Below are 13,554 nucleotides of genomic sequence, written 5' to 3' on the forward strand. Positions count from 1 at the left end.
TCTTCGTCGCGGAAGAGATACACATCAAACGACACAACGGCGCATGGATCGTTTGTAAAGCCGCAATCGCCGCTCGAAATCGTATCATTGCAATCGAAATTTGTGTCGTTGTCATTGTAGTTGTCACTTGTGGCATTGTAATTTGTGACGTTATCGTAGTAGCTGTCGTAGACTTCGCGCTTGATTCGAACCAACTGATTGTTCGCTTCTGCACAGTTTTCATTAATTAAAATCAATGACTACAAACTTGAAATTTACTGTACCTGCTGGACAACCGGGCGCCTCATTAGCCGATATAGAACTGATTTCCAGTATATTGCTAGTGCTTGGGAAAACGAAACGCACGAACGTCCGTACAACGGCGGCCGAAGGTAACACTGAGTCGTTGACGCACGAGCTGACTTCGAGACAGAAGAATTTTGAATCTACGGTTCTATCTCCGGCAATTGTAGCGTTTCTTCGAGCAATTACAGCCGAGTCGTTTCGTATAGTGCCGTCGATATCAGATTCGACCATTTCCGCTTCAATCTCTACCGTTTCTACTGTTGCAGACATTCGATAGTCGAATGAAAGAACGGTCGAGCATATGGGGGCAAAGAAGGACTGAGATAGGACGTAGCTGTCTTGTACGACTACAATCGATGGATTGCTTCCGAGAAGCTCAGCAAACACTGGAAAGGAAGGAACCTCGACAACGTCGCCAACCAAATCTAGATGCACACGTGTATGACCCTGTCTAATATACACTGCATATGTAATGAGTGCGTGGACTTACCGCATCTGGGCTCACTACCAACCCAATGCCCATTCTCGCAAAAAAGAGTCTGCGATCCTTGACGAACAAATCCGAGGTCACATTGAAATCGAGCGGTGAGATTTCTGTCGCTTAGTGTCAATGTTCCGTTTTGAGGATGCGTCAGTGAGGGGCAGCCTAAATATTTTTGTACATAGAGACAATTACGAAGGCCGTTGCCCTTACTCTGAACACACAATGCGGTCACGTCGGTTTCATTGAGAAATTGGCAATCCAGAACGGAATTACTAGATTCTTCTAGAACGTAGCCGTCGCCGCACGAAACTTCGACAGACTTTCTATCCTCGCGGACTTTGACGGTAAGAGGACCAAAGACAAGTGTTTCGGTAATAGGACATTCTGGAAAAAAAACAGTTATTCATAACGTTACCTTGGCTTCCTTATATCCTATAGTGAATTAAAGACAGGTTCGTACCAGGTGGACACGGAGTGGCATTGCAGTCTTTACTCTCTGACGGACTTCCAACGCAATCCTTGCCGCCACGTTCCGGCGGCGGTTTGTTGCACTGGCGTTTTCGCGTCGCTTTGCACGTTTTCGTGCATGGTCCATAATCCCCCCACTCACCCCATTCCCCGTCTGTGGATGACATTGACAAAAGCGTCCAATTTTTCAAAGACACGACAGTCTATATGATCTTTACCTTTTCTACATTCCGGTGCGGCTCCTATCCATTCGCCACAGCCGCACGAACGCCTTTTTCGGCCCACCAGCGTGAAGGTGGAATCGCACGAATATTCGGCTTCGTTCACTACAACCGTCACGGTGCCGTTCGCGGGCTTTTCGAGTTTCGGACACGTGGATGCTGCAGGCAATAGTTGGCGCATAAAACGCGGCAACGAAAGGGAAAAACCTTACGGTCACTGGACTGCGAACCAAAGTGCTTCTTCCACCATTTTGACGATTCGTCGAATGATGAGACCGAATTGGCCAGTAGAAGTGCAGCAAGAAGGAACGCAACGAATTGGGTCATGATGGAAAGACGGTCAATTGGCTAATGAAAGGGAACCAACCAAAGCGAGATATCTATTATTAGATAACCTTGGCTTCCTCGCTTCCAATAACAACTAAATGTAAAGACCATGAGACCTTTCTTTAGTCAAACACAGCCTGGCTTACGTTCCTATTTATTTCATTCTCATTCATTTTTTAGAACCTTGTGCGTCTTCCTGCATGTGCACGCGTCTCGCTATCAGCGGCTAAATTCAGGACTTCGTGTTGATCAAAATTGACGTTTTTATAGATTCTTATCTTAAACGACGTGCACTCGACTTCCTCTGACGGATCATTATGCCTATACATGTTATGCACTGCGCACCTGAATAAATAAATGTCTGCATTGTGCCTAACTGACCTTCTTGACGACGCGTTCGCTTTCTCATGCTAATATTTTCTAGACCATAACAAGTCAAGACTATGCGGAATTGACTATGTTAGCGTACCGCCTATTTGATTTCTGGAAAGCTCCTCTTGCTAGCTCTATCTGCAATTTACTCATCGACAGACAAATAAAGAAGACAAACTGACAGAAAAAATTGACGTCATCGACAAGAAAATCTCACGCAAGAACACAGACAAGCCGTAGACAGAAAAGTACAGAGAATCATTTACGCTAACATTTATTCCTTGGCTTGTTATGGAATTGTCCTAAAACAAAAGTAAATCCAATAATCACGCTTAATTAATCAAATAACTTTACCGCAAAAAGATTTGCTTTTTGCGCAATCTGACATGTACACGATATTTTTGACACACACCCTGTTCGGTCCCTCGGCAGTAAACTTAATTTGAAACTTATCGCATTCATTTTTTCGCTTTCGCAACTTCAGACAAATGTTGCCACTTCTGGGATCATTTGCCGTGAATTGTCTTTTAAAGTCTGTATCCTCTTTGTCGCCAAGTTTAACAACAGCATCTTTTCGGTCCTTTTCCCAATAGCACACCCCCTGAACGGTCAAGTCGTGACTGCCTTTTCCTAAAGTGTATGTAAACGTCATGAATTGTTTGAATTTCATCTTGGGTGAATTTGCGACGGCATAGCGACGATTTTTCTTAAACTTTGCACAAAATTCTGTTTTCGCTGCAAGTAAGCACATAAACAAAGGTTTTTATTAAATTAATCACCGATTACCTATTTTATAGATAGTTGATCGCCTTTTCCTCCTTTCATTATCGGCGGAGCTGTCGGCACTAGAGACAGATACTCCCGTATCGGCGAGGCACGGAATGCAGACGTCAACAGAACACCCGTCGCTTTCTGTCGACTTTTTCTGTTGCAAAGGCGCTATCGGTATTCGTTCGTCGTCTTCGTCAACGACGAGATTGACTGCAAATGACGCAGCGCCGCACGGATCGTTTGTGAAACCGCAATCGCCGCTCGAAATCGAATTATCACAGTCGTCATCGTCGTCATCGTCGACGTCGTCGTCGTTGACGACGTCGCGCTTGACTCGGACTGATTGCTCGCTCAGTCCTAAAAAGTTTCAAAAAAATTCGTTGGCACTTGACAGACAATTTTACCTGAACAATTGGATGCCTCATTGACCGACAAAGAGCTGATTTCCAGTACATCGCTAGAGCTCGGTGAAACAAAACGTACGAACGTTCGTACAACGGCGGCCGTAGGTAACACTGAGTCGTTGACGCACGAGTTGACTTCGAGACAGAAGACGTTTGAATTTGCGGTTCCATCTCCCATAATTGTAGCGTTGCCGCGAGCAATGATAGCCGAGTCGTTTCTTATAGTAGATTCAATGTCAGATTCGATCATTTCCGCTTCAATCTCTACAGTTTCTACAGTGGGAGACATTCGATAGTTGAACGAAAGAACAGTCGAGCATATGGGAGCAAAGAAGGCCTGAGATAGAACGTAGCTATTCTGTCGGATTACGATAGACGGATCACTTCCGAGAAGATCAGCAAACGCGGGAAAGGGCGGAACTTCGACAGTTTCCTCGACCGAATCTTCAACGCACATACATGTATAGTCTAATTAATATACAGTACGTGTGTAGACTTACTGCATCTGGGCTCACTACCAACCCAATTCCCATTCTCGCAAAAAAGAGTCTGCGATCCTTGACGGACAAATCCGAGGTCGCATTGAAATCGAGCGGTGAGACCGCCGTCGCTTAGTGTCACTGTTCCGTTTTGAAGGTGCGTCAGTGAGGGACAGGCTAAATATTTTTGTTGCTAAGGAAGTCGACATTGAAAAAACGGTTGCTTACTCTTAACACACAACGCGGTCACGTCGGTGTTGTTGAGCAACGTGCAATCCAAAATAGAACTAGTGGAATCCGCTAGGACGTAGCCGTCGCCGCACGAAACATTGAGAGATAGTTTGTCCTCTAGGACTGTGATAGTGAGCGGACCAAAAGCAAGGGTGCCGCTAATAGGGCATTCTGAGAAAAACAACACGCGAGCGGACGTGCATGGCGTTACTTAGTGACAGAGTTTGTGTCTACCTGGTGGACACGGATCCGTATTGCATACTTGACTTTCTGAGTCGCTTCCAGGGCAATTCTTGCCGCCACGATCCGGTTTGGGATTGTTGCACTGACGTTGTCGCGTCTGTCGGCCGCCGCCGCACGTTTTCGTGCACGAGCTGAACTCTTCCCACCCACCCCATTCTCCGTCTAGATGACGTACGATCGAAAGCGTCTATTGTGAGAACTGAAGACGAGACTTGTGATTCGTACCCTTTCTACATTCCGGGATGGATCCTATCCATTCGCCACAGGCGCACGCACGCTCTTTTCGGCCCACCAGCGTGTAGGTGGGATTGCACGAATATTCGGCTTTGTTTTCGCCTATGGTCCTTACGCTACCGTTTCCGGGTTTCTCGAGTTTTTTACACGTAGATGCTGTAGGCGATATTCAGCGAGAAAGACAAAGACAATCGAGAAGGAAAACGCCTACGGTCAGACTGGGAACCGAAGTGCTTCTTCCACCACTTTGACGATATATCGAATTGGGATTGAGATGAGGCAGAATTGACGAGTAGAAGCGTAGCGACAAGGAAGCCTGTCGTTGACGTGACGGCCATGCCCGGGCGGAAGAACGGTCGAATGGCTAATGACGGTTTAGACGGTCTTTAGTTGCTAAGCGGATCTGCTGTTATTAGGTTATCGTCAAGCAATGCAATCTGCCTCTGGCTCTTCTCATACGATTTTCTCCCCTTTGACTTCCTAAAGACGTCATCATTTGCACAAAAATGAGCGTTGCTGTGGGAGCAGAGGTGGTTCTCCTACTTCCTGCATGCGTCCGCCATCTTGACGTTTTTCTTGTCGAAAGAGGCCCCACAAATACCATTTGATTCTTCTAGATCGCCGACTCTGGTAGACGGGAATCATAGATGAGATGCACACGATAAACGGAACGCAGGAAAAAAATCGAGTTGGAGTATTTGATCACGCGCGCTAAACTGTAAACAAACCAATGACTTCTCATCTCTTTTTGATCGCTCTCCCTCTGCTCCACTTCTCCGCTGCTCAGTATCAGCCCAATTGGGACTCGATCGACAAAAGGCCGCTGCCGGCGTGGTACGACGAAGCGAAAGTGGGCATCTTTCTCCACTGGGGCGTGTTCAGCGTTCCCAGCTTCGGCAGCGAATGGTTCTGGTGGAACTGGCAGGGCTCCAAAGAAAAATCCTACGTCGAATTCATGGAGAATAACTATCCGCCGAACTTCACGTACGCCGATTTCGCTCCAATGTTCCGCGCGGAGCTCTACAATCCCGACGCGTGGGCGGACCTCTTTCAACGCGCCGGAGCAAAGTAAGAAATAGAAACAAAACAACCTCAGAGACCTTCGAACTCAAAATATAATAATTAATTAATTAATTAATTAATTAATTAGGTATGTTGTCTTGACGAGCAAGCATCACGAAGGCTGGACGAATTGGGGCAGTGCGGTGTCGTGGAACTGGAACGCCGTCGACAACGGTCCCCATCGCGACATTCTCGGCGATCTAGCGACGTCGATTCGAAATCGCACCGATCTCGTCTTCGGTCTCTACCACTCCCTATTCGAGTGGTTCAACCCGATCTATTTAGCCGATAAGGCGAGCGGTTTCAAATCGCGTACGTACGTCGAAGACGTTCTCTATCCGGAATTGATGGAGATTATTAACGGTTATCGTCCCGGCGTCCTGTGGTCGGACGGCGACTGGGAAGCGCCGGATACGTATTGGAACAGCACGGGATTTCTCGCTTGGCTTTATAACGAGAGTCCCGTGAAGGATTACATTGTGACGAACGATCGTTGGGGAAAGGGAATTTCGTGTCACCACGGCGGCTACTACACGTGCTCCGATCGCTACAACCCGGGAAAACTGCAGAATCACAAGTGGGAAAACGCGATGACGATCGATCGCGATTCGTGGGGCTATCGACGCGACGCCTCTTTGAGCAGCTATCTCAAATTCGAGACGCTTCTCAAGGAACTCGTGAGCACGGTAAGCTGCGGCGGAAATATTCTCATCAACGTCGGACCGACGGCCGACGGTCGAATCTTGCCCATCTTCGAGGAACGTCTCACCCAATTGGGCGCCTGGTTGGACGTGAACGGGCTCGCAATCTATAACACGACCCATTATCGCATTCAGAATGATTCCGCTTCGGGTAGTGTCTGGTATACGTCCGCTAAGGTCGCTTCAGGCGTGCCGGATGTCTATGCTATTGTTCTCCAGTGGCCTGATGGGGGGAAATTGATGTTGAATGCGCCCAAGACTTCGACGGGGACGAGCGTCTCGATGCTCGGGTTTTCGGGTGAGATTCATTGGGCTGCCGGTAGTGGGGGAAGTGGGATCGTTATTTCGATGCCGGATGTTCAGTTTGATCAGTTGCCGAGTCAGTATGCTTGGGTGTTTGTGCTGAAGAACGTTACGTAGGTGTTTTTGTATGTGGTTGGTGACTTTTGCTTGCTGTGCTGTTTTTTTTGCTGAGACTTTTTGTGGTATTTGATGAGACTGGTGCTCAAAAATGCGAGTCTATCTCGGGCCTGCCTAAGCTGTAGGTTCAACTTCTGATTTTAGAATGACTACGACGTTTCTAAATTGTGGAGTCAACAGGCTGTCTTACCCTTCTCTTTCTCTTTTCTTCTTCTCGTCCTTCTTCTCGTCCTTCTTCTTGTCCTTCTTCTTGTCCTTCTTCTTGTCCTTCTTCTTGTCCTTCTTCTTCTTGTCCTTGTCCTTTCTCTTTGATTCTTTGTTGGTCGCTTTCTCTGTTTCAGGAGTCGCTGTTTCACCTATTCGATCTAGTTTTTTTGCATTCAACGAATTATAAATTTTGCTGTGTTTACTTGGCTCTCTGGGAGATGCAGAAGTCGGCAGTTCAGTCACCGTTGCTGTTGTTGGTTTATGCTCCTCCACTTCGTCTCCACTCGGTCCATCGCCAGAAACAGTTTCACCTCCTAACGATTCCAACACTCTTTCTATGAATTCATCGCAGTTTGGAATCAGGTTGCAGTCTGAAACATCAACGTAGTCTTTAAAAAAGCAATTAATCCTGGAATCTCTACTGCATCGCCCAGACGTTAGCAGAGCATCAATCTCGCCATACAAGAATGGCGACTCTGTTTTTACACCCAATTGCTGACCACTTGTCAACAAAAATTTTACAAGAATCACCGAAGTTGAATAGAAGCAATCAAGCTTGGGATTCTCCCCTTCCTTGACAAAGACTTCCACTTTAATAAGAGATTCGTCCCTTCCTTTTCGGCTCGCCAGATTAATATTTAGTTTGCCGCGGCTCGGATTGCCGCAATACACACGCGAACTGCCTTTACAATCTCCATAGACACAGGCCTCCTTTACCTTGCACTCTGCACAGTTACTCTTTTCACACTTGTCTTTTTTGGGCTTGGTTACATTTCCCCTTATTTGGAGATAAGACCTCGATTTGACTTGGCTTAGTTCGCACGCACACGCGCCATCTCTGCAGTCACCGCGTTCACGACCAAGTCGAAATGTCGAGCAACGAATTTTTGCCGTGTCATCACCGTCACGTAGTATAAATTGCCACTTACAAACGTATGGTGGTTGAGGCTCCAAGCCAACCGATCGATAGCATTTCTCGCTAGAAAATAAAAGACCGACTAACCAGCATCTGATTCGAGTAACATACGTACATTTGACTCAACGAAATGTTGCTCACTACGTCGCTCACAGGAATCCTGCAACTGCAGTTGTCTTTTGTGTAAAATTCACATCCTCGTCCTCCAAGTCTGTTAATCGAAAGTTCAAGGCTATATATATATATATAAGTAGGTAGTTGAGTCTGCGTACCGTTTCTTCAATGAACAACAGGCGAGAAATCTAAAGAAGGCTAGCATCAGTTAGACTGAAATCATGCTTGGACTCCTTACGTTGTTCTACTGGGAACCTTTTCATTGCATCCATCGGTGCAATTCCAAGAGCAAGATTCAGTGGTGAGTGCATGAACAAGAACAGCAGCAAACGTTAAAACGAGCCGCTTCATCTTCGTCGACGTCTGCCTGCCGCAGCTTCAGAGTCGACTCTACTCAAAAGTGCAACCGAATGCAAGCTTATATGAATTCCTGAGAACGACCCTGAGGTAAATCGATAATCATGCTCTAGCGTCTACTTTTAGTTTCACCACAAAGTCTTGCTATTACGCTCGACTCTCGGAACTCCAAAAGCGTTTCAAAGAACTTCCTGCATAGTTTCAAAAAGCAGAGTCCCCGTAGCAACAATAGCACGTCTGAAACGCCCCAAGCGTCATCACCCCCCTTTGTTTCATCAAACAATCAAGAAACAGGGTCATATCTATCCGTCGGATTCCCTATCTATCTATCTATCTTCATACGAGCCGGGGAGGACAAGAAAAACCGGATCTTTTCGCGGGAAAACAAGTAAACTGCCAGAAGCAAGTCACACACTCGGGCGACTTGATCTCAGCCTCTTCAACAATAGTGTTTGCCTCTGCTAATCTATCCTTAGCTACCGTCAATTACGTTCGTTTAATAAGAAAAAAATCCAGCGTGATTCAAACTATTTAATTACTATCACTCCTGACGGCTTTTGAGAGCGACCGCCAATTCGGACATCAACTCAGAACTGATGCTATTTCCGGGCGCCAACGTCAATTCCACCAGCGTGGAATTCAATTTAAGAGCTTCAAGAAGAACGCGCGCCCCTCGATCTGTAATACCGTTTCCCTCCAAATCAACCGACTTCAACGACGTCGTATGCGCAAAAGCGTCGCACAGCGCAACCAGACCATCGTCGCCCAAGTCGCAATAATCCAAGCAGAGGCTCGTCAACGACGAATTCTTACCTAAACCGTCGCCGATTTGACGCCACGCGTCGACGCCGAGCCGATTCGCGCTCAAATTCAATTCCTTCAGGGACGAATTGCCGGCGAGAAGGCGAGCGACGTGGAACGCCGCCGACGCCGTCAGGCCGCAATCTCCCACGTCCAAACACGTCAACGTCGCGTTGGGAGCGAGAACGGTCGACGCGATCGACGATAGAGACGACGTCGATGACGTCGACGACGACGACGACGACGACGATCTTCGTCGCTGTCGTCGACGTAATCGACGACGATTTTCCGGCGGATTGCCGGGCGGCGGACGCGGAATCATCGTCGACGTCGTCTCATCGCCGCCGCCGACGAGAGAATCGACGATGTGACGTAGACCTTCGTCACCGATTTTGTTACCGTGGAGACTACCGGGTAAAAATGCACCAATCAAAAAATAAAATATTGAAGCTCGGCGGAGAAACGTACAGTAGGAATTCGAGAGATTTTCTGCGTAAAGTCTTTGCCACGTGCTTTGCACCCTTTGCACCGAGATTATTCAGGTTGAAGTTGAGCATCTATATATATAATCAATGAGTATGTTTGTACTCTAAGCAAGAGGCACGGTTCAAAGAACGCGCATTCAAAGTATTGAGCTCTAAGACCATCTAGGAATCTAGGTATTAAGATTCAATGCCAGATGTTCTGGGGATCTCAGACTCTCAGAAATATGCGTGTGTATATATGCGTGAGCCCCCCATACAACTCATCTACTCATTTACCTTGACAGATGTCTCGTTTGTCATGATCGCCTCAGCGACGGCGGCCGCTCCCTTATCGGTGACGGACGCATTACGAAAACTCACCGTATTCACAGCCTCCTCCTCTTCCAAAACAGCTGCCACCTCCTTTACCTAACATCCAAGTGTCCTAAACTCTATAAAGATCTATCTATCTTTAATTAACCTGCTTTTCCGTAAGAGCGACATTGGCCAGTTCCACGTCCTCTTTACCCTTTACTAACGGCGCAACGGGCTCGGAGAGCTCGCCGCTCGACGTCTGCGGCGTTCGACCGACCCGATGCATCTCCTTCAACGACGATCGCGAATTTCGACTCTTCATCGCCACATCCGACAGGCTATTCGTCAGCGACGGAATCTTCGAACTGTCGAGCAACGAAACGGAGCTCGACGTCACACTGCTCAATATATCGTCGTCGTTGATTTTTCCCTCGTCGTCGTCGGAAAGTCGAATCGACAGCCCGGACGTCGTCTGACGGAGAAGATTTTTCGCCGACGCCATCGTTTCGAACGGCGGCTTCGTTGGCGATGACGGCGAAGCGGCGAATTCGTCTCGCGCCTCGTCGTTTTCGAGAAGATCTTGGCTTTGGGTTCGACGTATTTGAATTTCGGGAACGGTGGCGGCGTCGCGTCGATCGGCGTCGCTTTCTTGACGATCTTCTGGCGATTTTTCTTGGATATTCTCCTCTTCGTTTGAATCGATTGCCTTCGTTCTTTTCTCTTCAAGGGAATCAATTGTCGCTGTGGCTGATCTAGATTCTATTTCATCGCTCTCTTTCTCTCCGTCACTCTCTTTTTCAATCGTTTCTTTATCGCTGTCTTTCTTTACTGATCTCGATTCAGCGTCTTCGCTCTTCTCTTCGCGTTCAACTGCTGTTGCGACGTCACGTTCAATTGCTGGTCTAGATTCGTCTTCATCTTTCTCTTCGTCCTTTTTCGCGTCGCTCATTTTCTTCTCTTCGTTTTCGCCTGTCGTTGTGACGTTCGGTTCAACAGCTGGTCTAGATTCGTCTTCGTCCTTTTTTGCGTCGTTCTCTTCGGATTCGTCTTCAGCATTTTCGTCACTCTCTTTCCCTGTCGCGACATCGTCCGGTTCTTTGACTCCGTCGCTCTCTTTCTTCTCTTCGTTTTCGCCTGCTGTTGTGACGTCGGGTTCAACTGCCGGTTCGGATTCGTCTTTGGCAATTTCGTCACTCTCTTCATCGTCAGGTCCGTCGCTCTTTTTCTTGACATTGGCCTCCTCTTTATCTACGTCTAGACGTTCTTCCGCTTTCGCCACCGCCGCCGCCGTCGTATCATCATCTCGACTTTCAGACTCAACAATCTCGTCGTCTTTCTCGTCAGCTACGATGCGAATATTTAGAACATCTTGACTCGGTTTGGCGTCTTCACTATCCCTATTAGTCCTATCATCATCATGATCAGACTCTTTTCTGCTATCTGCCTCCTCTTCAAACTCCTCCTCGCTGTATTTCACTTCCTCAACTTCCAATTTCTTCGTCTCGTCGTTGTCGGAATTTGACGACAATTTTGGTGGTTGTTCTGGAACGGCTTCCTCTTTCTCTTCCTCCTCTTCTTCTTCATCGGATGAATATCCGGATGCTTCCGCGAAATCGCCTTGCTTTTCCGACTCCGATTCGGACGACGACGACGATGTTCCGGCGTCGGACGGCAACGGAGTCGCATCTTGAACATTTATAACGGGAATGGGCGGAATGTTGAGACTCAACGACGTTCCAGGTCGTACGTCGCTCTTTTTCTCGTCCTCACTCGAGCTATCATCTTTGCTGGAATAAAAGACAAATAAGTATAGGAGAAAATAAAATGAGAAGAGCTTTTTATTACCTCGTTTCTCTGTATCGTCTTAGGACGGCGTCAACGTCAATATCATCGCTATCTCCGTCTGATTCGTGTTTCTCCTCCTTCTTATCATCACCAGTAGTCGTCACGACGACCGTTGGAGATGATTCCTATGTATGTTCTCATATAAAAATCTTCTCGTTTAATTAATTGATATTTTACCTTTATCACAAAAGTCCGGGAAATCTTTCGCTCTCTAATCCTCACTGGCTGCTGTTTAGGCGCACTAGAACCCAACTCGGCATCAACCTGACACCTGCAAAAGAAAAACAAATAATAAATAAAATTAAAAATTATTTATCTTTGACCTGTAGCAAGGCGCTGCGCCTTTGACTCGAACCAATTGAAATCGAGCCATCTTGCCGCCAAGACGACTTCCCGGCTTGTGTTTGTACTCGCAACACGTTCCAAATCGACTGTCTAATAAACTATTGATATAGATAGTGATTCCGTATGGCGAACCGCGACTTCGTTTAGAAACAAAGTCAAAGCACTCTGAGGGGGAAAAAATAATAGGATTATAGTCAAAATATTATATTTTTAGACCTTTAGGTTTGACGAAACCCCTAAAGACGCAAAGGCTGCTACCTCCGCCATGTTGCTGAATTATTGTTACTTCATCGGAATCCGACTCTCTGTAACGATCAAGCTGAAGGGAACTGCCCAGATAGCAAAGGGTCACTTTAGCCAATGACTGAGTCTGAAGAAACCATTTCATTAATATTAAAAGTGCAATTTCGTCTAACTTGGCTTCTCTTGAAAAGGAGGGGCTCACTTTTAGACAACGCAGGTGGAGCCGTCTTCATTTCAATTGAATTTAAAAATCAATGATCAAGATTTATTCTTACTACCTTAGGTCTTAGTTTTTCCCTTGGTGGAGTTGATTGATTTCGTCTAGCGCGCGTTCTCGCGGTGCCACTCGATCGCAAAGAAAGCGCGGTTGGGACCATCGCATACGGGCTAGCGACAAAAGGACCGCCGCGCGACGATAGTGATGTCATCGTCGAATCCGGCGTGCTCGGCGGCGATCGAAGCGATTCGGCGCTTCGCTTTTGCCTATGGGAACGCGACGCTTCCGTCGACGCGAGACGCGGTCGCAATAGAGCCACGAAATCGTCGTCGGGTTCGTGGCTGCGACCACGTGACTTCGAGTCCTAAAAATCTCGCTCGAAAAGGCAGAGACATCGCTCGACGCACCTTGAGACGTTGCACCGAAGCTAATTTAACCAAGTCCTCGAAGTCGCGCTTCAGCGTCGTCATTCGTCGACGCTAAACGAGACGATTTATCGTTTATTTACTAGCCAGCCACGCCCCCTCCCTCCCCGTACCTCGATATCGATCGCTTTCTCGACGATCGTCTGAGCGAGTAGATTCTTTACGTGCTCCCGATGTTCGGTTCGCGCGACTTTCTCACGCCACGTCACCTCGTCGACGACGTAGCCGTCTTTAGTAATCTGAACGTGTGGAATGCGTTTCGTCGCGCTCTGTTTACCGTTAATCGCGATCTCGCGTTCTTCCACTTACGAGTCCCGCGTGAAGGAGATGATTTCGTATGCGCGGATTAGCGAAATAGTGAGCCAAATGTTCGTCGGCGAGACTGTTGTATTGAGCGAGAGGTCTGCGTGGCCGAAAAGAGTCGTTTAGTTCGAAAATCGTCGTTTAGAGCGCGTCGGGGTACCCTGGATCGCGTAGAAAAGCCATGAAGTCGTTTGAGTCGAGGAGCCGAAGCTGTAGGGTCCAATGTATCGCGAGTTGCTGGGGGGACGTTCTGAAGTGGTGCGCACGCTCTAAGGCGCTTCTCACGCGACCGAGAAAACA

The 13,554-nt window shown here is 47.5% G+C and overlaps 4 protein-coding genes across 6 annotated transcripts; 1 reads left to right on the top strand and 3 right to left on the bottom strand.

Annotated features, from left to right (window-relative positions):
* Window positions 1-1,783: 1,783 nt before the first annotated feature.
* LOC136198023 (uncharacterized) lies at window positions 1,784-5,206 on the bottom strand. Of its 2 annotated transcripts, none has more exons than XM_065987933.1 (13): window positions 5,063-5,206; window positions 4,731-4,999; window positions 4,511-4,675; window positions 4,277-4,447; window positions 4,040-4,213; window positions 3,833-3,988; window positions 3,333-3,776; window positions 2,944-3,285; window positions 2,512-2,892; window positions 2,255-2,459; window positions 2,167-2,205; window positions 1,932-2,106; window positions 1,784-1,879 (listed from the first exon to the last, which is right to left on the bottom strand). In XM_065987933.1, exons 2-10 carry the CDS (start codon window positions 4,855-4,857, stop codon window positions 2,425-2,427), a joined length of 1,995 nt encoding a protein of 664 aa, XP_065844005.1. In that variant the 5' UTR covers window positions 4,858-4,999; window positions 5,063-5,206; the 3' UTR covers window positions 1,784-1,879; window positions 1,932-2,106; window positions 2,167-2,205; window positions 2,255-2,424. The 2 variants fall into 2 exon arrangements, with proteins under 2 accessions (XP_065844005.1, XP_065844006.1); XM_065987934.1 differs by having other exon boundaries at window positions 1,932-2,122.
* Window positions 5,207-5,215: 9 nt separating this feature from the next.
* LOC136198036 (alpha-L-fucosidase-like) lies at window positions 5,216-6,840 on the top strand. The gene is made up of 2 exons (XM_065987947.1): window positions 5,216-5,587; window positions 5,670-6,840. Exons 1-2 carry the CDS (start codon window positions 5,250-5,252, stop codon window positions 6,700-6,702), a joined length of 1,371 nt encoding a protein of 456 aa, XP_065844019.1. The 5' UTR covers window positions 5,216-5,249; the 3' UTR covers window positions 6,703-6,840.
* Window positions 5,260-8,650, bottom strand: LOC136198041 (uncharacterized). Of its 2 annotated transcripts, none has more exons than XM_065987954.1 (5): window positions 8,178-8,650; window positions 8,098-8,127; window positions 7,941-8,036; window positions 7,113-7,888; window positions 5,260-7,058 (listed from the first exon to the last, which is right to left on the bottom strand). In XM_065987954.1, the coding sequence occupies exons 1-5, from the start codon at window positions 8,288-8,290 to the stop codon at window positions 6,889-6,891; spliced, it is 1,185 nt and encodes a 394-aa protein (XP_065844026.1). In that variant the 5' UTR covers window positions 8,291-8,650; the 3' UTR covers window positions 5,260-6,888. The 2 variants fall into 2 exon arrangements, with proteins under 2 accessions (XP_065844026.1, XP_065844025.1); XM_065987953.1 differs by having other exon boundaries at window positions 5,260-7,067.
* Window positions 8,651-8,724: 74 nt separating this feature from the next.
* On the bottom strand, window positions 8,725-13,527 carry LOC136198018 (glutamate-rich protein 3-like). Its single transcript, XM_065987925.1, has 14 exons — window positions 13,415-13,527; window positions 13,261-13,354; window positions 13,065-13,190; window positions 12,934-13,005; window positions 12,588-12,890; window positions 12,483-12,536; window positions 12,283-12,436; window positions 12,045-12,231; window positions 11,899-11,992; window positions 11,722-11,846; window positions 10,043-11,663; window positions 9,859-9,990; window positions 9,566-9,654; window positions 8,725-9,504 (listed from the first exon to the last, which is right to left on the bottom strand). The coding sequence occupies exons 1-14, from the start codon at window positions 13,435-13,437 to the stop codon at window positions 8,838-8,840; spliced, it is 3,741 nt and encodes a 1,246-aa protein (XP_065843997.1). The 5' UTR covers window positions 13,438-13,527; the 3' UTR covers window positions 8,725-8,837.
* Window positions 13,528-13,554: the final 27 nt, after the last annotated feature.

The sequence above is a fragment of the Oscarella lobularis genome, chromosome 18 (genome assembly GCF_947507565.1).
Source record: "Oscarella lobularis chromosome 18, ooOscLobu1.1, whole genome shotgun sequence".
Classification (NCBI taxonomy): domain Eukaryota; kingdom Metazoa; phylum Porifera; class Homoscleromorpha; order Homosclerophorida; family Oscarellidae; genus Oscarella; species Oscarella lobularis.